The sequence below is a fragment of the Cnephaeus nilssonii genome, assembly GCF_951640355.1.
Source record: "Cnephaeus nilssonii genome assembly, chromosome: 12".
NCBI lineage: Eukaryota > Metazoa > Chordata > Mammalia > Chiroptera > Vespertilionidae > Cnephaeus > Cnephaeus nilssonii.
The window spans coordinates 60,939,420-60,967,352 of record NC_137083.1 but is presented as its reverse complement, the minus strand read 5'-3'; the positions used below and the strand labels follow the sequence as shown (position 1 = coordinate 60,967,352).

The following is a 27,933-nucleotide window of genomic DNA, read 5'->3' as shown; positions in this document are numbered from 1 at the left end:
TTCCTGCACTTGGAATTCATCAAACTGAATGAAAGTAGTGCACTTAGTTATATTTATAATGCCTACAGTGCAGACTATTACTTCCAACCATCAATTTATCATACCTTGGAAAATGTCTTGCCTGGAAGGAGCCAACTTCTCTGACTTAGTAGCCACAAGTGTGATTTCTAAAAAGACAGATATGAGCAATCAAGTGAGCTTTCCTCCCACTATCAAGCTTAAAATGCAGATAGAAAGACATCAGGGCAGAAATTTCTAGCAGACATAAAAGAAGCCATTGCTAAAAACACCAGTAGGCTTCTGTCACCTTTTTTTAGAGAGATGTTCAAATTAAAATGTATTTAGTGAACATAATAAAGTAAGCCCTAAAATATAGTATTTGCTTTAAATGGGTGAGAATGTACCAAAAAAATTCTTAAAAAAAAGGAACTATTTATAAAACAAGTCTTCTCATGATTCAAATAGGAAAAATTACTTGTACAGTATCAACAGAAAAACTGAAAAGGTTCAAAGTTAAGATTATTCTTTCTCAGTTCTGACCATTAAACATTCCTTCCTTCCTTCCTTCCTTCCTTCCTTCCTTCCTTCCTTCCTTCCTTCCTTCCTTCCTTAATTTTATAGTTAGCTACCCCTTGGGAACATTTTTTTATGATCTTGTCCCATACATTCTTTCAAGACAAACCTCCAATAGTAAAATTAAGAAATTACCAACTTCAGAAAATAAAAACAGGAGGTGACAGCAAATTGCTGCTCTGAGACACTAACTTCAGATGAGAGCTAACTTCAGATGCTGCAATACTGAGCACGGAAAAATAAAAACTTTCAATCTGGTCACACTTCATATTTGAGCTTTTATGTGAAAACCAGGAAAATAATTTAAAACCTAATTTAAAGTATCATCCACCACACTTCTAAAAAGATTTAGAAATACAGAGTGACAATTAAGCGAACAAAGGATGCATTAGAGAAAATGTGCTAATGACACTACTTAAACATAGAAACACTAACAGAGTGAAGTGGTCCCATTACCTGCTTTCTGTTCAAAGGCAGGAGCCATAGCAAGAGGAATAGATTTCATGTCGAAGGGCTTTTCTGAAGGCTCCAATGTATACTGATGTAAAGCTTTTTCCATCCCTGGTATAGACACTGTCAGACCTATAAAACAGAGAAATCTCAGCATTATAACTTCTTGCCAATGCTAGGATCCAGATAGGCCCAGATTTATACTGTTTACCTACTCTTTCTGAAGGAGGGGAAAATATAACCACAGACTCTATAACATAAGAAATTAAAAGTAAAGGCTCTTATATAAAACATTCTTATACTTTCATCTAAGGAAGCATGGGAGCAGAGCATAAAAATTTTCAACAAAATATAAGTACCATCCCTAAAAGAGAGCAACTTAGCCATGTGGGAACAATGATCTATATAATCTATATAATAAAAGCCTAAGTGACCATTACAGCGAAATGATCAGAACTACTGGTCACTATGATGCGCACTGACAACCAGGGGGCAGACGCTCAACGCAGGAACTGCCCCCTGGTGGTCAGTGCGCTCCCACAGTGCCGCTAAGCCAGAAGCTGGGCACATAGCTGGTGAGTGCAGCGGCGGTGGCAGGAGCCTCTTTGGCCTCCATGGCAGCACTAAGGAGCAGTGAGCTGAGCGATAAGGAATAGCGAGCAGGCAGGAGTAGTAAGCGAGGGCTCCAGGACTGCGAGAGGGATGTCCAACTGCCAGCCTAGGCCCAATCCCCAGGGAGTGGGCCTAAGCCGGCAGTTGGACATCCTCCGAGGGCTCCCGGACACGGGAGGACGCAGGCTGTGCTGAGGGACCCTCCCCCCAGTGCACAAATTTTGTGTACCAAGCCTCTAGTAGCATAAGAAATGGGAGAAAGGGTAAACTCATCCAAGAAGGAGCTTAAGGAGGATCAGGAGCAAGCAATATTCTTTGGGCTTTTACATACTTCAGATTTCCCTAGAAATGGAAGTGCAGTCAAAGGCATAAAACAAGCATTTTGCTTAGTCAAGTCAGCTCATATGCAAATCATCTTAAGACATGCTTCCAAGATACCAAAAGTATATTTGTCTACATCCATGGCTCTCACTGACCATTGAAGATATATGTAGCATTCAATGCCATCTGCTTCTGCTGCAGTACATTCAGATAGAAAGTAGCTCTGTCTCGTACCTCATCATCAGTATCCATCATACACCTGTCCAAAGGATACAAATAGGCATGTCAAACAGCACCCTAAAGATTACCAAGAGCTTTACCACCACGTCTAAAGAACACAATCAGGCTATGTGACACCACTACCTTTATTTAAAAGAACTCAACAACAGCCAACAGAGGATCCTAAAATCACCATAAATCTTGGGCACTGCTCTCAATTGGTAAATAAGCACTATATAAGTAGGCATTAAAATAAATAGGAAGAGAAGGATAAGTATCGCATGATCTCACTCATTTGTAGAATATAATGAACAACATAAGCTGACAAACAAAAATAGATCCAGACATAAAAATGATCAAACAGACCCTCAAACCTCAGAGGGAAGGCAGGGGAGGGTGGCGGGTGGGAGGATCTTGCAGGGAAGAGATCAACCAAAGAAGTTGTATGCATATAAGCATAACTAATGTATATAGACAATGGGGGGGCTGTGAAGGCCAGGGCTGGGGGGCAGGGGCAGGCTGGGAGAAGACAACGGGGGGGGGTGGGGGTGGGGGGGGAGGGGAGAGAGACATGTAATACTTTCAATAATAAAGAGTTAAAAAAATAATTAGGAAGAACTCAATAATTTAAGATAGCAGTTTGGAGTCTTTTCTTGGGTCTGCAACCACATGATACTGATAAAGACTTAGACTTCTTTATAATTAAAAAATGGGAATGCTAGACTTTCTAAGGACTCTAAAAAGCACTCAAAATCCAGGCATTGTTCATTTAAACCAGCCAGCCTTTGGTTTGTAATTTTTATGTTTTAATAACAAGATATAATCACAGTTTTTGCTCACATCAAGTCTTTTCCTCATCAAATAGGGAGTCACAGAGACCATGAGAAGCTGAAATTTGTAACTCTACTTAGTGAATCACTTTGAAGTTAGCCCCTAATATACAAATTGAGGCATATACCTTTAAGTCACTTTCTCAAACTCATACAAAGAGAAATTCAAAGTCAAATTTTATATGTACTTAGCATACACAAAATTAGAAGAGAACAAAAATGCCATTTGCCCCTCACTTTCTCTATCAGCTCTATTCTTAGGTCCTGCAATGCATTTGATATGGCACAATGAGGAACTCTATTCAGCCATATGGCAGGTCTTATTAAAAAAAAAAGAAAAAAGATCCCCCCCCCCCCAAATGACATTCTTTTACTTACCTTTGTAAGAGTACAAGGATGCTTGGGAGGAGATTCTCATTCTGAGCCCCAAATTTAGCTAAAGCACTCACAGCAGCTATAATGAAGCATAAAATGAAGCAACGTAAATATTGGTTTCTTGCATTAAGTAATAATCATTCAAAAAATTAGAGTTTACCCATGTTCAAAGGGAATAAACTCTTATTGTTTTATTGTGTCTTGATTTTATTTCTTTGATCCATTTAAGCATAAACAGAAATCTGCAGGCCCAAGAGAGCTATGAATAGGAAAATCCTCTATGCATTATAGGAAAAATCATATCAATTTCTTTTTATGAGCACTCCTCCATTTCCACTACAACCTCTTATATATCACACTGATATAATTAAGCCATAATCTCAAACAACCAGCTCCAAGCATAAAAAGATGCTCTATTATTAAAATTCACTTAATTCAATAAAGATTTATTGCTCACATAACTTTTGTAAGGAATTATGATAGGTTCTGGGGAAAGAAAGATAGAAGAAATAGCTCCTGACATGAAGGAGTTGTACTCTAGTGGGAATGACAGGTAAGTAAAAGATGACTACAACACAGCACAGTAAGTCCACGTTAGAACCATATCCAGGAAGCTAAGTGAATAGAGAGAAAGAAACTTATATCAGAATTGGTGAAGAAAAGAAGTTAACACATTACTTGAGCTAAATATTGAAGAACAAGTAGCGTTAACCAGAGGAAAATGAAAGGAAAATAGTATTAAAGGCAGAGAGAATGACAAGTGCAAAGGCCCTCAGTCCAGAGAAGAAAGCATAGTGTCATAATGGATCTAGACACAGGTGAGGAAGGCTGAAGAATAGGATCCCATGTTTGAGAGCAGGAGGAGACAAGTGTGAGACTAAAGATAAAACAAAAATAGGTTGTGGTTTAGCCTCTGTTCTTATTAAAGGACTAGAGGCCCAGTGCACAAAATTCATGCATTGGAGAGGGGATCCCTCAGCCCGGCCTGCACCCTTTTGTAATCTAGGACTGCTGGCTCCTAACGGCTCACCTGCCTGCCTGCCTGATCGCCCCTAACCATTCTGCCTGCTTGCCTGATCACCCATAACTACTCTGCTTGCTTGCCCGATGCCCCTAACTATTCCCCTGCTTGCCTGATCACCCATAACCACCTCTGCCTGCCTGATCACCCCTAACTGTTCCCCTGCCGGCCTGATCGCCCTAACTGCTCTACCCTGCTGGCCGGATCCCCCTAACCGCTGTCCCCTGCCAACCTGATCGCCCCTAACTGCCTCTGCCTCAGCCCTACCACCATGGCTTTGTCTGGAAGGACATCTGGAAGGATGTCCGGAAAGACATCCGGAAGGATGTCCGAAAGATGTCTGGTTTAATTAGCATATTACCTTTTTATTAATATAGATTATTAGTATAGACTAGAGGCCTGGTGCATGAATTTGTGCACAGTGGGGGGGGAGGGGCCGCAGGCAGTTGGCAGGCTGGCCTTGCCCTCTGGTCGATCTCTGGTGGAACTCCTGGTCGAGGGGACAATTTGCATATTACCCTTTTATTACATAGGATGTTAAATAGAGGATGAATTTGTGTATGTGCAGCAAAGTGCGCTACACTAAATTTATAAGCAGATTTTAAATGCAAGTCCATTTCTGTAGAAGAGTGTTGAGTACAGACTGGATCTGTATGACACTGGAAGCAGCCACACTAGTTGGCACTGGAAATGAAGGAGAGCCTAAAACAGCACCCATGAAAATGAAGAAAAAAGAGAATGAAGGAATATTAAAGAGTCAGAATTGATAAAATTTTGCCAAAGAACAGGTGGAGATTATAAAACAGTAGAATAAGTTTCTGCCTTTGCAACAGAATGAATGATAAAAGGTTTGGGTGAGCTTGAATTTTAAGTTGAATTAGAAGTGCCTTAGATAGTTGGACATAAAAGTTCAGGAAAGAGACATGACTGCAATGTCACCGCCTATAAATAGAGCTCTGAAAATGATCACCAGAATAAGTGTGTATGGAAAGACGATAAACCCCTAAGAAAACTATTATTTTAGGGAATGGAAGAGAAGCTCTATAAATAAGACTGAGGAGTGATGGAAAGATGCAGGCTATTGTGGAAGCCAAGGGAGAGTTTAGTCAATAGTACATTAAACTGACTGAGAGGTGAACAAAGATAAAAACATTACAGTATCTAACTTGATTTTCCAGCTAGCTTATAAGTGATATATTTTTAAAATAGTGTTAGAGGATTTTTAAGGAAGAGAGCTAGATTATAGTGAGTTGAAGAGAAAATGGGAAATAAGTTCATGAAAGGCTATTTCAAGTTTATCAGACAGGGTAAGTATAGGAAGTAGCTAACTAAATAAGAGACAACTGATCAAAGGAGGTTTATATTTTTAATACAAGCGATCTAGACTTGTTCATATGCTAAGAGGAAGAAACCATTGGGAGTAGGAAGTAAAAATATGCCTAAGACCTGTTTTAAAAGATACTTAAAAACATATAGACACACACAAATTTCACAGACACTCATGCACATTTAAGGCAGTAACTCTGAAAAAGTAGATGATGCCATCTGATATTCCTGTCATACTGAAAGTCACGGGTTATTTGTCTCTAATATAAGGCAGAAATCAGGATGGACACTGGACTAGAGAGAAAGAGCTGTAAGTCGAGGGCCTCAGTATGCTCCAGGATCCCACCATCAAGTAGACCTGGCAGCTTCATTTTCCAATGTCATCACCACCCCCTTGAGTTACGCATTTCAAAAGATCAGCAGTTACATCATTATCAGTGTTCCAATGACTTACCAGCTCTAACGGCCTCATTTTCCAGTACGACCCTATTGAAAATAAAGCGGATATACTTGGAGGGAGCAGGCGTTCTGGGGCCCTCTTTGCCCAGCAAGTGTAGAATCTTTGTAGCCAGAACAGTGTGCTCACAGTCCTCAATGAATTCACAGAGGTGGGCTAGACCTGCTTCTTTAGCCTCAGGGTTCTCTTCCACAATGCTGATGATGCAGTCCACAATGGCCCGTTTATATTCGAAGCCTCCCTGGCAAAAGAGAAGACTGCCATTCGTTCTGAGGATGCTTTTTGGAGAAATGCTTATACTCCAAGGCTTATGCTTATAGTATTAAAATTTCACTTCCCTTCCTTTATGAAAGAAACAGAAGTGTTTTTTCTGTAGGGAAAGCTAGAGCAATAGCATGTTTAGTAATGATAAGTCAGCAACCAGAAGTAAGCTCACTATTTGAGAGACACATGCTGCTTTAAATACTATGACATTTAATGGGAATAGTAAGAATTTAAGAGAACAACTTCCTATGATTACAAACTAGTCCACCTACATCATCTCGGAGCATGTTGGAGAGGAAAGTCATCATGACGCCGTGCTTTCGCGGGTATTTCTGACAGAGAGCACTAATTGCCTGTACAACCACCACCTGCAGAAAAACAAACAGAAAGGCCATTCACATTTATAATGACTGTACTACTACCAACCATAAAAAAACCAACACAGAAAGGACGTTCATCTTTATAACTTTAGCTACTAAGCATACTTTATTTACTGTAAGCTAAGAAGGTGCTATAGTTATTCAAAATTGCAATGGTTCTTCATCAAAGATAAGCCAGGAGACCACAAGGGAAAATAAAAAGTTCATTCAAGAGACCCCATTCCTTTGCTCCAAATAAATAAGCACATAAAATTTTTAAAGTGAACAGTAAAGATTAAAAGCTTAAATAGACTGACTTCCATAGAAGAAATAGAAAACGTTACTATAGAACTACTTCACAAAATGGTTTCTAGGATAATTTTGAGAAGGCTAAAAAGGGCTAATTCCAATGTAACCCTGATATTTGAGGCTAGTGATCTGAATCCATGCCAGTAAGCTCAGTGTACATTCTTGATAACCTATAATTAAGTCACTACCTCCTTCCCAGATACTGGTCTTACAGAACCTGTTACTGTGAACAGTGCACTGCCCCGGAGGGAGGGTTATTAACGCTGGTGCCAGGCCAGACCATCAGATATGGCCTGGAGACCCCCAACACCTGGGGGCCTTCTTGCAAGGCCTGCGAAAAGGACTGGAAGCATAATCCATATTTGTGGGACAAAGACCACAAGGAGATATAAAGGAAAGCCCCATGCATGTTTCTTCACTCAGATTTGGAAAGCTATTCCCTGAGTCCACCGGTGTATTTTAAACAGTGTCCCTCCTCTTCTTTAAAAGCGTTGCTTGGTTTGTCTTTGGTCTTCTGCAACAATTTTACCACAACTTTAAAGACCAGTGTCAAGTGAGAAGGGTGTGAGATGTTACCCTACTTGCAAGCTAACAAGTTAGTCTGCTACAATTAATGCTAGGAGAAAACATAAGACTCCAGGATTAGAGATGAAAGACAGTAAATTACTCATTGCAACAGCAGTAGCTATAGTACCAGTATTTGGAACCAGTTTCCTGAGGCCCAATCCCCACAGGGCAATGCAAAAAAGGGCAGATAACACCGAGACCTGCAGTTCGGGTTGCATTACAGGAGAAGAACCCTGAGGTATGGCACTTGAATATTTTACAGTGGGCAATAAGCAAGCTGATCTTCTGTTCTGAAGGGAAACAGTATTTTTCTTATACTGGACAGTGAGCATGTTTGCTTTTTGCTCTACAGGGAACAGTAGCTTTGTCTTCTAGAGCTGTATGGAAATATGCCCTATACAGGGAGACACTATATTTTCTAAGGTTGGGAGATACCTTGCACTACACAAAGGGAACAAAGCTGGGACAGTAGGAAACAAAGGCCTAACTTGCAAGATGTGCAGAAATGCAAGAAAACTCCTGGAGAACTGGGAATTGTTTCTCAACAACCAGATAGTCCCAATCTATACACATCATTTCAGAACATAGAAAATGAAGAAAAACAATCAATCAGTTGCCTCCTGTATGCACCCTGCCAGGGATCAAATCCACAACCTAGGTAATGTGCCTTAACCAGGAATTGAATCCACAACCTTTTGGTGTATGGGATGATGCGCCAATCAACTGAGCCACCTGGCCACAGCAAATATACAATTTTTTTACGAAGCAATAATACCAAAACGTAATAAAGATGGTATACATGCAAAAAGAAAAACTTTAGATGGAATTCATTTATAAATATTGATGCAAAAATTCTAAGTGATAGATTAGCTAATAGACTCCAACACTATAGTAAGAAAATAATATTTCATGATGAAATAGGATTTATACCAAGAATGCAATAATGGTTCAACTTTAGAAAATTAGTTAATATAATGCATATATTAATGAATCAGTAAAGAAAAATCATATGATTATATCCATAGATGCTGAAAAGACTTTGATAAATATCCAACACCCATTCCTAATAAAAATTCTTGAAAAAAAATAGAAATGGATGGATAGTTCCATTTTACATACTCACACCTCAAATCCTAATATCAACATATTACTAAACAGAGACCACCAAGAGTCATTCCCATTAAGGTCAGAAATAATATAAGGATGCCACTATCGACTATTATTTAACATTATTATGGAGTTATTAGCCAATGCAATTAGACAAGAGAAAACAATTAGAGCAATAAGAATTGTAAAATAAAAGACAAAACTATCTTTATTTACAGATGATATGACAATATACCTGGAAATCCTAGGGAAGCAATAATAAAACTAAATACAATAATTCAACAAGGTAGTAGGATATAAAATTAAAATGCAAAAAAACAATACTAATCATTGCAAGAAAAATAACTAGTTAAAAGATAAAATGGGTTAAAACATATATCATAACAACAACAAAATAATATAGTTAGGAAAAGCATTTAAGACTTTCAAAACTAATATAAAAATACTATTAAACATTTTGTAAGGCACAAAAGTAGACTTAAACAAATTATAAGACATCCCTGTCTTGGTTAAAATGTTTCAACATTGAGTTCATTTATAAATTAATGTGATCCCAATAAAAACGCCAAGGAGATATTTTTATGAAGCTAGACAAGTTAACACTAATTCATAAGGAAAAATATACACTAGCTAGGGAAACAATGAAAATAAAGAATTATGAGAAGCAGCTAATAAATATTAATACATTCTGCAAAGCTCCTATATTTAAAATAGTATGTGGTAGTGATTTATGAATAAAGAGAACAACGTAATAGAATAGATAGCCCAAAAATAGACCCAAGTACATATAGTACTTTAGTATATGTTAAAGGTGGTATTTTAAATAACAAGCAAAAACAGTCTATTGAATAAAAATTGGGGGTGGGAGCAACAGGATAGTTATTGAAAAAGAATGAGATTAGATCCATTTCTCATTTCATACATAATAAAATCCAACAGATCAGAGATCTAAATGTAACATGAAACCAAAACATACCAGAAGAAAACATAGGTGAATTCTTATTCACCCATTAAGATTCTATAATCTGAAGGGAAAGGCTTTCTATTATTTAAAAGTCAGAGCAGTAAAAGAAAATATTGACAAATTTGACTACAGCAAAATAAACTTTTGCATGACAAAAGATGTCATAAAAAAGTCAAAAGACAAATGGCAAACTGGGAAAAAATGTAACATATTTCATAGATAAAGAACCAATATCCCTAATATACATATACAAAAAAACCTTTAAATAGGGAAACAAAAAACCAAAACGCCTATAAAAATGGAAAAAATATATGAGCAGACAATATTTAAAAAGAAATATTAAATGATCCTAAAATATAAGAAAAGATGTTTAACTTCCCTCATAACAAAATAAATCCAAATTAAAACTACATTGAAATACCCTTTCTCATCCATCAGGTTGGCCAAACATCAAAATGTAACACACTCCATTGGTGAGACTAAGGGGAAACTGACACTCATACAGTGCTGGCAGGTAGCTTTCTCTACAAAACTACGTATTTATTTACCCTTCAACCTAGCATATGGACTCCTAGGGATTAACCCTAACTACACCGCTAACATTTCAAGGAAACAAATGCACAAGGTTATCCACTGTAGCATTCTTTGTAATTGCAAAATACTGCAAACTCTAAATGCTCAAGTACAGGAAATTCATTCAATAAGCTATACTACAAAATGATCTTCATAGGTTTCCCAAAGATTCAGGATGTCTGCTTAAATATACAGGCTAGGCTTGTCTTTTGAAAGACTAGATATATCCTATAAGAAAGTAAACAAGGTCAATTATACTCTTTGAGAAATAAGACAAAAAGAATAAAATTTTTCTATTTTAATTCTTCTAGATGAAATTTATTATTCTTCTGATTATCTCTAACACATTTTCACAAGTTATATTCAACAATGTACTGGAAGTCCTAGCCATTTTAATAAGGCAAGAAAAAGGAAAAGCTTTTGGATTGGAAATGAAAAAGTAAAACTGTCTCTATTAACAGATAATATGATTATATATAGACAATCCTAAGGGATGTATAGAGCAACTACTAGAACTGATAAGGGTACTTTACAGGGATACCAAGTTATAGGAAAGTAAAAGAGAGAGAGAGAGAGAGAGAGAGAGAGAGAGAGAGAGAGAGAGAGAGAGAGAGAGATTTTTTAATATACTGGTAGCAAACAATGAAATAGAAATTTTAATAAGATAGAGTCATAAGCATAAAATATTCAGATATAAATTCAACAAAAGATGTGCAAGACCTCTAGAATGAATGCTACAAAACACTGCTCAGAATAAATAAAGAGAAAGGTATACCATATTCATGAACTAGAAGAATTAATACCATTAAAATGTCAGTTCTTCCCAAATTAATTTATAGATTCAACACTATTCCAATCATAATCCTAACAGGCTTTGTTTTATAGAAATTATAAAATGGTCCTAAATTTTATATGGAAATGCAAAGAAACCAGATTACTAAAAAGAAGGACAAAGTTGAAAGACCACACTACTTCACTACTTGACATTTAAGAGGTACCCATAAAACTATAAAAAAATACAGTGAGTACTGGCATAGTACTGATAAATAGATCAATGGAATATGATAAGGAGCCCAGAAATATACCTACAAGTCTATGGTTATCTGCTTTTCAGACAAAGATGTCCAGGCATGCCAATATGTCTTTTAAACAAATGATGCTGGAATGACTGGATATTGGTATGGGAAAATACTGAACTTATCACACACAATACACAAATATTAATTCAAGTTAGATCACAGACCAAAATATAAAAGCTAAAACCACAAAATATTAAGAATAAAACGTAAGAAAATATCGTTAAGATGTAGAAGTAGCCAAAGGTTTCTCAGGACACAGAAAGCAATAACTATGAAACAAAAAAATATTAATAAATTAGACTTCATAAACATTTAAAACTTTTGCTCATCAAAAGATATTGTTAAGAAATAGGCAAGCCATAGAGATTGGAAGAAAACACGATCATACTTAAACTCTTACCTTGAACTCATCTGAGATTTCAGATACAAAAGAAGATATCTGCTTCATGAGTCGGTCCACACTGCTCTCACTTCCTGTTTTGAGGAGTGTAGTAATGGCCAGGGTAGCAATGCTTCTATTTGAATCTGTGATCAAGTTTTCTAAGTCTAGATTGCAGGCAGTCACAGCAGAGGGGTGCTTCATTGCCACCTTGTGGAAGGGCAAGAAAAATATTAAGCAAATTACTATTGATAAAAACCAGAATTAAAAAAAAAAGAAGAAGAAGAAGAGAAAAATAGAAATTATAACTTAAGGTAAGTGGCTTTTGAAAACCTGAATGGGACAATACAGGTTAAAATTGTTTCAAAAAGAATGTTTCCAATTTAAAAGATATATCATTTGATAAATGATTAACAATCATAGTCACAGAACAGCATAGCACTTTTTCTTCCCAGGTGTGTATAATCTTTATAATAATATTACAGTCTTGTCTTTTATTACAGTTGGCCTGTTTTTCCTGATAGTACCTGTGCACATTGATATCCATTCGAGTAGATGTTAGGGTCTCTGAAAACAGGACCTCATGTGGTAAATACTGTTCAAAGACTGTTAATATCTTATCACTTAGAAAACACTTCGGTATGTAAGCACACAAATTCCATCCAAACTGTATTGCTCATGGTCACTAAAACATGTCTGCCATTCTTCTGTTTCTTTTTGTAGGTGCCATTTACCTCTCTGCTTATAGCAATAAAAAATCTGAAAACAGCAAAGTATTGCCTCAAAACTCACTTAACAGCAAAATATGACCCAAACTACTGTAAAACTAATTAAGTCTTAATGTATCCCACTTACCAACGATAACCATAAGTATCATGCAGAAATTTTAATGTGTCTAATGGTGGGTTACAGCTCCAGGCTCAAGGGGGTTAATATATAAGAGAAAGCATCATAGAACCTTACTAAATTTCACAAAATAGAGAATTCTGAGACACATCTGGCTCCAAGATCACAGATGAAGGAATGTGGACCTATACCAACTCTTTGAATACAATTCACATTGCTATTCCTTGGCTGCTCTAAACTTCTCTGTCCTCCAATTGTTCATATAATTAACCCATAACCAATCACTTACCACCTTATGACGAGTCTTCTACTATATTAAACTTTCATTTAAAATTTTTATGGTTAGTTAACTTATTCTGTAATGTAGCCTCTAGAACCATGCTACATGGTAGTCAATAACCACATGTGACTACTAAGCATTTGAAATGTGGCTAGTTCAAGTTGAGATATACTGTAAATATATTTTTAAAAAATAACACTAGATGTGTAAGATTTAGAATGAAATAACTAAAAAGCAAAATATATCTTTTAAAATGCTATGCTGATTACATGTTAATATGACATTTTTTATATATATATAAAATGTGTGTGTATATATATATTTAATTTTAATATATATATACACACACACACATATTAGGGTAAATAAAATGTATTATTAAAATTAATCTCATCTTTAAAAATTTTTTTCATGTGTTTATTATAAAATATAAATTTTCGTATGTGACTCCATTTTGTTTCTATTGGATGTTGCTACTATAGACCAGCATATCCAAGAGAACTTTCTGCAATGATAGAAATGTTCTATATCCACACCATCCAATGGGATAGTCACTAACCACATATGGCTCCTGAGCACTTGAGGTGTGACTAGTAACTGAGGAACTGAATTTTTTATTTTATTTCATTTTAATTTAAATGGAAACAGCCACTTATGGCTAAAGGTCATCATATTGGACAATGTGGCACTATAAAGTGTTTAGAAGTCAGAAATGAATTATAATCTTTAGTTGAATGACAATGAAAATGGCCATATCTAAGGCCACAAATATGTGAGATGCTACAGAACTAAAGCTAATAAATCATATTTACTAACCTTGTAGAGAAAGCCAAATACTTCACAATTAATGTTTCTCAATCAAACATTGATATAAATGACCTACCTTGTTCAAGGTCCTCACAGCTGCATATCTCAAAGCTGGCTTCGGAGAGCTACAGAACAACTGAAGGACTGGAAAAGAAAAAAGATCACTGTGACTATAGCTCATTTCATCATAGAGCATATATTTGAAAATATAGTGCATGAACAATCATATTCAAAATATGCATAAGGAAATTAGGTCACAGCATCAAAATTTCACATGAAAAATGTGTCATCAAAAATAGAAAAAGCACATTTCGTTGAGGTATAAAAACTTTAAATAGAGAATACAAAGGATTAATATACCCATCAGTATTTGAGTGGTAGGAATATTTATAAGAGCAAACGTGTTTTATCCTATATAATAAAGAGGTAATATGCAAATTGACCCTCACACCCTTGCACAAGATGGCCGCCCCCATGTGGTCAAAGATGGCCGCCAGGGGAGGGTAGTTGTGGGCGATCAGGCCAGCAGGGGAGGGCAGTTGGGGGTGACGAGGCTGGCAGGGGAGGGCAGTTGGGGGCAACCAGGCCTGCAGGGGAGAGCAGTTGGGCGGGGGACCAGGCCTGCAGAGGAGGGCAGTTGGGGGAGACCAGGCCAGCATGGGAGGGCAGTTAGGGGCGACCAGGCCGGTAGTGGAGGGCAGTCAGGGGTGACCAAGCCAGCAAGGGAAGCCAGTTGGGGGTTATCGGGCCAGTAGGGGAGGGCAGTTGGGGACAATCGGGCCTGCAGGGGAGGGCAGTTCGGGGTAATCGGGCCGGCAGGGGAGCAGTTAGGCATCGATCAGGCTGGCAGGGAAATGGTTAGGGGCAATCAGGCAGGCAGGCAGGCAGGCAGGCAGGCAAGCAGTTGGGAGCCAGCAGTCCCAGATTGTGAGAGGGACATCCCCCAAGGGGTCCCAGATTGGAGAGGGTGCAGGCTGGGCTGGGCTTAGAGACAGCCCCCCTCCCCAGTGCATGAATTTCGTGCACCGGGCCTCTAGTTTATAGTTATAAGAGCAAATGGGTTTTTTAAACATTAAAAATAACTGAAGGCATTAAAGTTATTTTTAAAATGTTTTATATGGGGAAACTTCAGAAAAAGAAGTAAAGCAACTAAAATAATCATCTACATATCAGAATGCAAAGGCTATCTATATATACAGAGCTAAGATTCAAAAATCATTCCTAATACCTCTTCTGAAGACCTTTGGAGCTTAAAACAAACGTAAGGATAGAAACAAAAACCAGCTATCTAATATATAACCAACCTGAAACGGCAGGTGCCAGCTCCCTTGCAGTACAGTTAGGAAGATGAATGATAGCTGAAGCAGCTTCATAAATAACCATTTCATGTTTATTTCGCAAGCAGCTCTCAATGAAATCAAAGAATGGACTTTCATGGCTGTCAATAAATATAAATAGATCATCATTGGACATCAAAAACATCAGAGGAGATATGCACAGTAGTTGAAAACAGACAGATTGAAAAGCACTTTTAGAATTATGGATGAAGGACCTCTGAAAATCCATTCCTCCATAAAAACCAGTAAGAACACTGGCATAAATGTTCAAAATCAACGTTTTCAGCACTCTAGAAATTAGCAAAGGCTTGCAACAATCCTAATAACTAAAAAAGCCAGAAGCCCAGCAGCCACTGGAGGAGGCAAATATATTTGGAGCTCCCTCAAAAAACATGCCCCTAAGAACTGTTACTATTTGACCAGACTAGTGCTCCCTAGAAAAGTCCCATTCATGGAGCTAATCTTTATTTCATCTGACTCACAGCTCATTTAGTGAAAAAAGCCCTGTATCCACAGGGAGTTTGTCCCTCAAAACCATGGCAATTGTTTAACATTGTATTTGCCAGAGGCAGTGATTCCAGTTGGGACAAACAAAAATCTGCACACAAAAAAACTTAAAAGGAAAATCTGAGGCATAAGATGTCCATAGTGGGCTTTGATAATTTCTGACATATTCCTGGGGATCTAAAAGGCCATGCACATGTGGAAGGCTGTGCAGATGCCCAGGAAAGATTGACAGAGCCCTAATTTTTCACCTATGCTTGACTTTGAGGTTCTGAGCAAGCAGGAAGTGAAGCCTAAGGCAGAGTTATAAACTGCAAGAGCATGGAAGGCATGCCCCAACACACAAAATGCCCATTGGAAAAGGGTGAAAGACATGCTGGTTTAAAGCATTTAAGAAAATATGTCAAATCATTATCTGACGATTCAGATAACCAAGCAAAGACTTCAATGACTGCACATGATAAAGAATAAAGGCTGCAGAATTAGCCCAGGAAAGTCAGTAAACAAACAGCAATAACAAACAGCAACAATAACAAACTCTGAGGATAGGGGAAGGGGAAATCTGAATATCCGAATTTTCACATCAAATAATTTAAAATATCCAATTTTTGACAAAAATTTATGATACACAGAAATAGCAATGTATTGAAGAGGGGAGGGGAAAGTGAAATGGTCAATGAACATTATTCCTGAGGAAGCCTACATGTTGGATTTACTAGGCAAAAACTTTAGGTCAACTAATATAAATATGTTCAAAGAAGTAAAGGAAACTATGTCTAGAGAATAAAAGGGAATTAAAGGCATGACAATCATGCCTCACCAAAGAGATTATTAATATAGAGATAGAAATGAGTTCTTAAAAAGAACCAAATAGAAATTCTGGATTTGGAAAGTATAATAACTTGAGTCAGAAATTCAAATCTGCAGTTCAACAGTTGATTTGCACTGACAGTAGAAAGAACCATTAAACTTTAAGTTAAGTAACCTAGATAATAAACCAGCTGAGGAAAAATTTTTAAAAAGAATGAAGAAAAAGAACGAAGGTTTAGAGACCTGTGGAATAGGACCAAGTGTAGCAACATTTGCACAATAGGAGTCTCAGAAGGAAAGGAGAGAGACAAAGGGACTAAAGGAATATCTGAAAAAATAGTGGCTAAAAACTTCCTAAATTTGATGAAAACCATTAATTTATGCACCTAAGAAGCTCAACAAATCCAAAGCAACATAAATACAAAAGGATCCCACACAGATAGGCACAAACTGCTGAAAACATACAACAAAGAAAAATTTGATACAAGATAAAAGCTACTGATCACCTTGCATAGAGGAGCATCAATACAATTAATGGCTGACATTTCACCTAAAATGATGGACAAGAGGGTAGTAGAATGTCATATTCAAAGTGCTGATATAAAAATACAAGAATTCTATATCCAGCAAAACTATCCTACAAAAAAATGAAGGCTGAAAACAGACATCCCCAGATAAACAATAAATGAGAATGCACTGCTAATAGATCTGATTTAGACTGAACTATTGATTCTAAACAGTGAAATGAATAATCAAGGAGAAATAGAGAGACTAGAAATGGTAAATATGTGAAGTGATATAAAAGATAATATAGATACATTATTTTCATTTCTCTTAACTGTTTTAAAAAGACATAAAATTGTATGAAGCAATAATTATAATACTACATTGTTGGATTTATTACACATACACATGTAATACACATGACAATAGCAAACAGGAGCAGGGAGAACATGGAACTATATTTAAGCAAAGGTTCTACTTTACTAGAATTAAGTTAGTATTAATCTGAAGTAGCAAATTAAAATGTATATTCTAATCCCTAGAGTAATGACTAAGAAAAAATGGGAAAAAAGTAAAAATATTGACAGAGAAATTAAAATGATATGCTGAAAATGTTTACTTAACACAAAAGAAGTAGGCAAAGAGGAAGAGAGAAACAAAAAAGACAGGAGACTTACATAAAACAAATAAAAAATGGCAAAGATAAATATAACTAAGCATCCCAATCAAAGCAAAATCCAGTTATACACTACCCAGAAGTAACTCACATTAGATTCAAAGATACAAATAGGGTGAAAGGAAAATATATCATGCAAACAGTAATCATAAAAGATCAGAAGTGGCTATATTAACATCAGATAAAATAGAATTTAAGACAAAAATAGTACAAGAGATAAAGAGACATTTCATAATGAGAAAGAGGTCACTGTATCAGTATACTATAACAATGATAAATATATACTCACATTTAACATCAGAGCATCAAAATACATGAATCAAAACTTGACAAAATGAAAGGGGATTATAGATCATTTAACAATAATAATTGGAGATATCTATACATATACAACAGCTGGGCAGAAAATCATCAAGCATACAGAAGATTTGAAAAACATAATGGCCAACTCAACCTAGAACATTCAACCCAATGACTGTAAATACACAGTTTTCAAGTGCATATGGACAGTTCGTAAGGATAGATCAAATGCCAATCATAAAACACGTTTCAATACATTTAGAAGGACAGAAATCATCAAAGTATGTTCCCCAACCATAACGGAATTAAAATATAAGTCAACAAAAAGAAAAAATTATAGGTCCACAAGAAATAAATTGGGGAAATACCAAAATATTTGGAAATTAAACAATGTATGTCTAAGTAACACATGGATCAAGAATAAATCAGGAAAGGGCTGGCCAGGCACCTACAGGTAGCAACTAAAGTCCCAAAGACCTGGAGAGATATCTCAGCTGTGGGGGGTTGCCACTGAGAACTCTGGGATCTAATCCCCAAGTTGGGCCCCCCAGCAGAGAGCACCAAAACTGAGGAGAGTACTCACATATCTGTGAAAAGCAGTGGGGTGCTGTCTGCCAGGGAGTAATAGCTAAAAATTCGGGCTCCCTCTTAAAGGGCCAATGCACTAAACTCCCTGTGGAGCTACCCACCTTGTGCTCCGGCAGAGGGAGGGTGAAGTGGACTGGAGCTGTGAGAGCAGAAGCCAGGACTGGGGACTTGGGGGATAGAACTCAGAAGGCAAACACCCCAAGTTTCCAGGGCTGAGTCATTCCCTCACATAGTGGAGGACATCTTTCCCACATAGACATCTGCCTCGCCAGGGAGAGAAGACATTTGACACACCCTATTGGAAAACACCTTACCCTGAGGCCACTTAAGAGCCTCCAGGCAGAAGCAACTGCCCCACCTTGTTGAAAACAACTCTCCCCACACCAGAGGATGATTGCCTGGGGGCAATTCAAGTCAGAATCCAATCAGTCTATAGGCAGAGGTGGTCTCTGGAGGCTTTGACTCGATGTCTGATCTAATTAGTCAGAAACAGCCTTTAACACTGTCCTGCACTAGAGATTGAGAGGTGTAGAGCAAGCATGTCCAATCGGCAGCCGGTGAGGCATGCAGCCCACTGGCCGTGAGTTTGACATGCTTGGAAAGGATCTACCTAATATGTAGTCACAAACCCAAACAGAAAGCCAAAATGAGGAGATAAAGAAACAACCCCCAAATGAAAGAACTAGAGAATTCTCCAAAAGAAGAGATAAATGAAGCAGAGATAAGAAATTTATCTGAAACAAAGGTCAGAGTAATGATGGTAAACATGCTCAACAGCATGAAAAAAGATAACTTTGAAAAACGAACAGTCTGAGATAAAGAATGACATAACACAAATAAAGAACACACTGGAAGGAATACACAGCAGATTAGGAGAAGCTGAGAATTGAATCAGTGAATTAAAAGACAGAGTTGAAAATATCACTCAGAGAACCAAAAAGAAAAAAACAATTAAAAAACAGGAGGGCATCTAAAGGGAGCTGTGGGACAATGTGAAATGTAACAATATTAAAATAGTAGGTGTGCCAAAAGAGGCAGAAAGGGAGAAAGGCATAGAGAAAGTGTTTGAAGAAATAATGGCAGAAAAATTCCCTAACCTGGTAAAGGAAAAGTCACAATCTATCCCACTTAAAAGTTCAGGTCTCTAATCCATCAAGCTGTTAGGATCGTCTCCCTGGAATTGCTAAGTAACTTTCATTTCTACTTTACTGTTTTAATTGTTTAAACAAAAATAAAGATGCTTTTGATTAAAATCTATAATAATAAAAGCGTAATATGATAATTAGACCAACGTCCTTCTGGATAAAGCTGGGGCTGTGAGGGAAGCCCGGGTCCCAGGTGCCTGCTGGCAGCCGGAGGGAAGCCCAGGTCCCGAGTGCCAGAGGGAAGCCAGTGCCAGCAGCTGGGGGAAGGAAGACCTACACTTGCACGAATTTTGTGCAGCGGGCCTCTAGTCTATGATAATAAAAGCATAATATGCTAATTAGACCAGACAGCCGAACAACCTTCTGGACGTCCTTCCGGATGACCTTCTGGACGAAGCCAGGCTGCAAGAGCCAAGGCAGCCGCTGCAGCTGTGAGGGCCGAATCCCTTGCACAAATTATGTGCATTGGGCCTCTATTAATAATAACAATAATAAATCAAATGGAAAGTGACCAAATATTTGAAACTGAATGAAAATAAAACACAAGTCAATATTTATGACATGTAGCTAAAGCAATGCTTGGAGAGGAATTTATAACTTTGAACACCTATACCAAAAATGAAGAAAGGTCTCAAAATCAATAACCTAGGCTTCCACAATTAAGAAATTATAAAAAGAAGAGTAAACGAAGTCCACAGCAAAAAGAATAAATAATAAAGATCAGAGCAAAATGACATTTTTCAAAGAAATAGAAAAAATTATCTAATTTGTATGAAACCACAAAAGATCCCAAATAGCCAAAAGCAATCCTAAGAAAAAAAGAACAAAGCCGGAGGTATTCCACTCCCTGACCTCAACTTATACTACAAAGCTACAATAATCAAAACACTATAGTATTGGCACAAAAACAGACACCCAGACAATAGAACAGAACTGAAAGTCCAGAAATAAATTTGCATGTATATGGACAACTAATTTTTTTTTAATATATATTTTATTGATTTTTTACAGAGAGGAAGGGAGAGGGATAGAGAGCTAGAAACATCGATGAGAGAGAAACATCGACCAGCTGCCTCCTGCACACACCCTACCGGGGATGTGCCCGCAACCAATGTACATGCCCTTGACCGGAATCGAACCTGGGACCTTTCAGTCCGCAGACCGACGCTCTATCCACTGAGCCAAACCGGTTTCGGCTGGACAACTAATTTTCAACAAACGAGCCAAAAACATACAATAGAGAAAAGAAAGCCTCTTCAATAAGTGGTGATGGGAAAAATTGGAAAGCCACATCAAGATTGCTATATGATATCATACACAAAAATTACCTCAAAAATGACTAAAGACATTAATATAAGACCTGAGTCAATAAAATACATTGACAAAAACATGGGTATTAAACTTATGGACTTTGGTCTCAGAGGATTGAACTTGATCCCAGAGGCAGGGAAATAAAAGCTAAAATAAGTGAATGGGAGTAGATCAAACTAAAAAGGTCTGCACAGCAGAAGAAACAACAAAACAAAAAGGCGGATCCACTTCTCTTTGGGAAAATAAATATCTTAGATCTTCATTCTTATCTCCCTGTTGGAACGCACATCTTTGAGAAATACCCCGCGAGAGTATTTACCTATATAGCATCGTGAGCTGTGGGTGGTTATCAAGTCTCTGGGTCACCCAGGAATAGCTGTGACAGGTCGCCCCACAGCTCCGTGTCCTTCAAAACCCTGGAGACGAGGGAAACCAACTTTGTGGTTGGATGGGGTGAGGACACTGTCTTTTCCTATTTATTGTTGTTTAGACATAACCGTATTTGTGGAATGTTTCTCACCTTCCCACTGGCTGTCTTGATACTGTTTGTTTAAAATATATAGAGAATGGACTCATCTAAAAGGCTTACCTTGCTAACCTCCTGTTCCCTACAAAGAGAAATGTCACAAGAATGTGTAAAAATAAAAACCTAAGAAAAAAACAAAAAGGCAACCAACTAAATGGGACAAGGGATTTAAAAACATTTCCTCCTATAAGGGCTTTTATTCAAAAATACATAAAGAACTAAAAAACAAAAGCCCAACAATCTTATTTTAAAAATGGGCAGAGGACCTGAACAGACACTTTTCCCAAAAAGGCATACAAATGGCTAACATATTTGAAAAGATGCTCAACTTTACTAGCTATAGGGAAATTAAAACGACAATAAAATACCACTTCACACCTGTTAGAATGGCTATTATCAATAAGGCAAGAAATAAAAAGTGTTGGAGAAGATGAGGAGAAAAAGGAACCCTCATACACTGCTACTGGGAATGTAAATTAGGTCAGCCTCTATGTAAAAAAGTATGGCAGTTCCTCAAAAAATTAAGAATAGAGATACAATATGACCCAGCAATCCCTCTTCTGGGTATCTACCTGAAAATTTTGAAAACATTTATTCGTAAAGATATATGCATCCATATGTTCACTGCAGCACTATACACGGTAGCCAAGACATGGAAAGAACTTAAATGTTTTTTTTAACATGTTGAGAAGTGTTCCTTCCCCTTTTATCTTCTTCTTCTTTTTTTAAATATGCTTTTATTTGAGAGAGAGAGGAAGGAAGAGGGAAAGAGAAAAACATCGATGAGAGAGAAAAATTGATCAGCTGCCTCCTGCACGCCCCACACTGGGGAACAAGCCACAATCCAGGGATGTGCTCTGACCGGAATCAACATCTTGGTGCATGGGCGGATGCTCAACCACTGAGCCACCCCAGCTGGGCAACCTAAGTGTGATTGAAACTTCATGGCCCATGCGCAGAAGTCGGTTTTCGGCTCTCAAAAGAAATTTCAATCGTTGTACTGTTGATATTTGGCTCTGTTGACTAATGAGTTTGCCGACCACTGAACTAGACCAACCAAGAAAACACACAAATTACTGACCTTAAAGGAATTTAAATGATTATAAAGGCATATAATAAACTATATGCCAACAAATTAAATAATTTAGATGAAATGGACAAGTCCCCAGAAATACCAAACTACCAAAACTGATTCACGAAGAAATACAAAATCTAAATAGACCTATGAGTTAGTTATTTAAAATCTTCCTTCAAAGAAAAGCACAGGTTCCAATGACTTCATTGGTTAATTCGATCAAATATGTAAAGAAATAATACCAATCCTTCACAAACTCTTTTAGAAAATAAATGAGGTGGGCACACTACTTCCCAACTAATGTTGTGATGCCAGTGTTACAACAAAAACAAATTTTCATGTAAAAACTGCAGATCAATATCCCTCCTGACACAAATACAAAACTCCTCACAAAATATCAACTAACTGAATCCAGCAATATGTAAAAAGAATTATGTACCATAATTAAGTGGTATTTATCCCTGGAATGCAAAATTGGTTTAACAAAAGTCAATTCATGTTAGAGCAGCGGGGATGGGAGGGGGAAAGAAGGAGAGGAAGAAATTAATTAAAGATATCCAGTTTGGAAAGGAAGAACTCTTTTTTCACAAATGACATGAATCTGTATATAGAAAATCCCAAGAAAAACACATACACAGAAGTAAATGACCATACGAAGGTTACAAGATACAAAACCAACATGCAAGACTCAATTGTATTTATATTTATTGGCAACAATAAATCCAAAACAAAATTAATACAATTCTATTCATTATAGCATCAAAACGAATAAAGTTTTTCGAAATAAATTTAATAAAAATAATTCAGGACTTTTACAGTGAAAACTACAAAACCCTGCTGTGAAGTCTAAATAAATGGAGAAACCGTCTCTGTTCATGAACTGAAACACTATGATCAAATGGACCTACATACAGAACATTCCATTCTTAAGTGCACACAGAATTTTCCAGGATAAATCACGTTAGGCCACATAATACAAGTCTTAATACATTTAAGATTTAAATCATACCAAGTATCTTTTTCAACCACAATGGAATGAAACTAGAAATCAATTAACAGAAAGAAAACTAGAAAATTTACAAATATATGGAAATTAAACAACAGCACATTGTTGAACCAATGGGTCAAAGAAGAAATCAAAAAGGAAATTAGAAAAGACCACAAGACAAACAAAAACATGACATACCAAAAGTTATGGGCTGTGGTAAAGGCAATACAGTACTAAGAGAGGAGTTTATAATAAAAAATATAATTTTTTGAAATGCCATCTATGATAACATACATACAAAACCCAAAAGAATTGTCAGAGAAATTTTGAGAATTAACAAGTGAGTTTAACAAGTGAGGGGTAAGGATAATTTTATCCAAAACTGATCAGCTGGCTACCAAGAAAAGAAGTTGTATTCCTATGAACCTCAAAACAACTGCACTTAACCAAATATGTAAGGCAAGCATGTCAAACTAGCAGGCCACATGCAGCCCACAACAAATATTTTTGCGGCCCAGCCAATATAATAGTATGTAAGAAACGTTTTAATAAAAATTTCGTAACTTAATTTTTACAATATCCTGTTATACATAAATAGAGGCCCAATGCATGAAGATTCGTGCAAGAATAGACCTTCCTTCCCTTGGCTGCCAGCACTGCATTCACTCCAGCCCAGAGCCGCCTTCCACCTCTCACCTTGTTGTGTCAATTTGCATATTCCCTCCTTATTGGCTGAGGGCACTGTCATCTTTGTCGCGGAGTTACTATCGATTTGCATATTCTGTCTTTATTAAATAGGATTATTAATAACAAACTACAACATTTGCTAATGACTGATTGCTATAATCGTGTTGCATTCATTTCCCTTACTCGCCTTAAGCACAGGCGTGCCATTCCTCACCACTAATACTAGCAGAGAATATTTTAGCAGTTGCTTGCCATGTCATTAGTCTTGTACTAACTTGTTTGGTGTGTGCAACAGGAAATATTTCTCTTTTGGAGAACAAGAAAAATAGGTTCATTTGCGTTATGCTTATGAATTTGTGCAGTTATTCAGTGTCTGGTAAGTTAATGTTCAAGAAAAAATATTAATTTTTATTAAAATGTTCTATTATTTTATGTTAACGATGACTCATTTATTTCAGCCCTTTGTATTCAGCATGTCTCTATCAAAATAAACCTACATTTCTAGGAAAATTGAAGCTTTTGTGTGTGTGGTTTTTTTTGCGGCCCACATAAACTTAAACCTTGTTTATTTGGCCCGTGTTAGCCTTTGAGTTTGACATGCTTGGTATAAGGCAATCAATTCTGGTCAGCCACAAAGCTTGGACTCAGCTCCTCCCCATCATGCCAGCAGAGGGACTGGTAATCCCTACCCATGGAAGCTCACATGGAGATTCCTGCTGCTGGCATGCTATGTAATACAACCAAAAGGTTTGGATCCCAGGTCCTATAAGCAAAATCTTGAAAGGTATGTTATTCTCCAAACAGTACCTCTCCATTTCACTGGCACAGCAATTCAAGAGGATGTCTTGTACGAGGAGCTGGGTCATCCATGACTTCTTAGTGCCCCTGTAGTATGCTGGCAGTGTGTGCTTACCAATATGCTTGAAGGCATTGGGGTTCTCACTGTGCCAGGTCACCAAGGGTTTCCCTTTGCAGCCTGCAACACTGCCCCAAGCAGACTGTTATACTGTCCTTAAAAGCCTTGAAACCTGGCAATGACTTGGTCTCCTATGGATGAAAGTCCTTTCAGGCATCCGTTTCCAGAACAGAGAGGTCTCATCCATATTGAATATTTGCTCTGGAAAGTCATTTTTCTCCACAACCAGCTTATCTAGAATTTCCAAAAATTCTTCTCCACGGCCCTGCTTCTTTCTTGCTCCCTCCTCTCCTCTCCACTCAAGCATGCCCACCTTTCCCATTACATAAGGAAGCTTCCCCGACTGCATTCTTAATCTTTTAAACCAGCAGTCGCTAACGGGTGATCTGCAGACCACTGGTGGTCCATGAGGTCCGAAAGGTTGTCAACCGCTGGTTTAAACCACCCAGAGCTAGCGGTAAATTCAACGCAACAGTCATGTCCAGCCTTTTCTTTCAACATCACAAACAAATTTTTTTTTGCTTTGGCCATGATTATCATGGTGCTAAGAGTACACTTCTATGTCTAACTTTTAATCCAGGTCATTAGAAGTTTCTCCATGTCTGACATTTTTTGTTATTCTAATTGCCTTCAAGAAAGCAAGTCATTTAACAGCATCTGTCACTGATCGTGTTTTGTTTTTTTTTTGTTAATTCTCACCCAAGGATACTTTTCCATTGATTTTTACAGAGAGTGGAAGAGGGAAAGACAGAAAGATAAACATCAATGTGAGACACATCAATTGGTTGCCTTCCACACATACCCTGACCAGGGCCAGGGATCAAGCCTGCAACCAAGGTATGTGCCCTTTACTGGAACTGAACCCATGACCCTTCAGTCTGCATGCCAACACTCTATCCACTGAGTCAAACCAACCAGGACACTGTTCTTGTTCTTCTTATAGTGGAACTAGAGGCCCGATGCACAAAATTCATGCATAGGTAGGGTCCCTAGGCCTGGCTGGCAATCAAGGCCGATCTGTGGGGAGACTGGCATGGTGATTGGGGGGCCCCCACTGGCACCCGCATTAGCCAGCCTGGTGCTGGCCACTCGCTGGCTCCTCCCCCACTGCCACCACTCACCTCCCTCTTTGGGGCAACTGGTGGGGCGATTGGGGGGGCCCCCGTTGACAAGGCCTGCAGGCTGGGGGCAGCTCCTGCATTGAGCGTCTGCCCCTGGTGGTCAGTGTACATCATAGCGACCACCGTTGTTCTGCTGTTTGGTCAATTTGCATATTAGGCTTTTATTATATAGGACTAGAGGCTTGAAATTCATGCATGGGTGGGGTCCCTAGGCCTGGCAGGCAATCAGGGCCAGGCTGATTGGGACCAAAGGCCCCGGTGGGGTCGGGAGAGGAGGTGACTGTCGCTGGGCCAGGCATGGAAGAAACAGACGCCAGACTCCAACACTGCCCTCGGCGCTCCGCCACCCCACGGTTCCCCGCCTCCCCCCCCCCCACTCCTTCCCTTGGTGCCATGCCGCCACCAGGGGCCTGCTGGACAGGGGAGGGATGTGGGGAGGACCCGGGGGAGGTTTCAATCCCCACTTTGGAACGTGCAGGAGGCAGGCAATCAATGATTCTCTATCATCATTGATGTTTCTATCTCTATTTCCCTCTCTGAAATCAACCAAATATATATTTTTAAAATGAAGGTTTTTAGAGGAAGAAAGGTAGGGAAAGGGAGCTATTGACAGGCGGCATTTGAGATCTTGCTCACGTTTCAGATAGGATAACATAAGGTAGTCTTCAGGGGGTGACAGGCGAGGAGTGGCAGTGGGTGGAGCAGGGCACTGCGGGTTGAGGAACGGGCTGTAATGACTGGGAATGTCTGTGACAGTGACACTGAGCGTGTGTTGGGGCCATCGCTGGGATCATTCATCCCCAAGAGGTTTTGATTCCGGGCGGGAGGAGAAACACGGAGATCAGCGGGCCTTTCTTAACCTAGAAGGTGAGGCAGGTGGCAGAAGTGGGCTTCCCTACAAATGTAAACACACAGTGTAACTGCACATGGATGTCAGTCAGTGGCCAAATCAATGCCCAGCCAGCCCTAGTGGCCGTGTCTTGCCACTCTCTGGCTGTGCTGCAGCACTATTGGCCAGGGAGGCCGAAGCCACGCCCCCAAACACACATAGTATACAAAGGGGCAGCCAGAAGCTGGAAGTCAGAGCTGAGGCGCCCTGGCAACGATGCCTCCACCATGGAGCCGGACGGCGAGCAGCTGTTGGTGTGACCGGCTTTGGAGTCGGAGGGGCTGCTCTTCCTGTACATCACAGGTGAGTCACTGCAAGCCTGCAGCATGCCGGACAGGCTGGGCAGGGCCTGGGGAGGTCTTTCCCTCCTGGAGCCGTTCTTCCCAGGGTGGCGGCATTAGGCCACTTTTCTTTTTCTTCAGTTTACTTTTTATTGGAAAGCAAGCTCTGGGCTTGCAGTTCCTGGGATCCCTGGGTCATAGTGTGCGCCTCCAGGCCTCACTGCATCCCCTTCCCCCTCCTCCTACATTGGGCATCTGGCCCCTGGTGATCAATGCGCATCGTAGCGACTGGTCAAACACTCATTCTGGTCGTTCCGCCTTAATGGTTGCTGGGCTTTTATTATATAGATGAGACATGCCTGACTGATGAGCAATAACCATCATGACTTTCCACCTTCACTGACTTTCCACCTTCACAGTCCTTAATCACTTTCAATTTCATTTCTAGGTCAACCACTCAACATAACTTCTTACTGGCAACAATAGTAGTGGATTCTGTATGCTTAGCGGCCATGATGAACAAAATAACATCAAATTAAATCAAGCACAAGAGAAAA

At 38.6% G+C, this 27,933-nt stretch overlaps 1 protein-coding gene across 1 annotated transcript in view; it reads right to left on the bottom strand.

The window, feature by feature from the left end:
- Window positions 1-27,933, bottom strand: part of COPG2 (COPI coat complex subunit gamma 2) — a 183,902-nt gene that overhangs the window by 105,251 nt on the left and 50,718 nt on the right. Inside the window, exons 10-18 of the mRNA XM_079786091.1 lie at window positions 15,023-15,156; window positions 13,795-13,862; window positions 11,807-11,995; window positions 6,721-6,816; window positions 6,182-6,425; window positions 3,384-3,459; window positions 2,112-2,215; window positions 1,030-1,155; window positions 105-167 (exon numbers count right to left, since the gene is read on the bottom strand). Coding sequence (XP_079642217.1) covers window positions 105-167; window positions 1,030-1,155; window positions 2,112-2,215; window positions 3,384-3,459; window positions 6,182-6,425; window positions 6,721-6,816; window positions 11,807-11,995; window positions 13,795-13,862; window positions 15,023-15,156 — 1,100 coding nt within the window. The remainder of the gene's footprint in view (window positions 1-104; window positions 168-1,029; window positions 1,156-2,111; window positions 2,216-3,383; window positions 3,460-6,181; window positions 6,426-6,720; window positions 6,817-11,806; window positions 11,996-13,794; window positions 13,863-15,022; window positions 15,157-27,933) is intronic.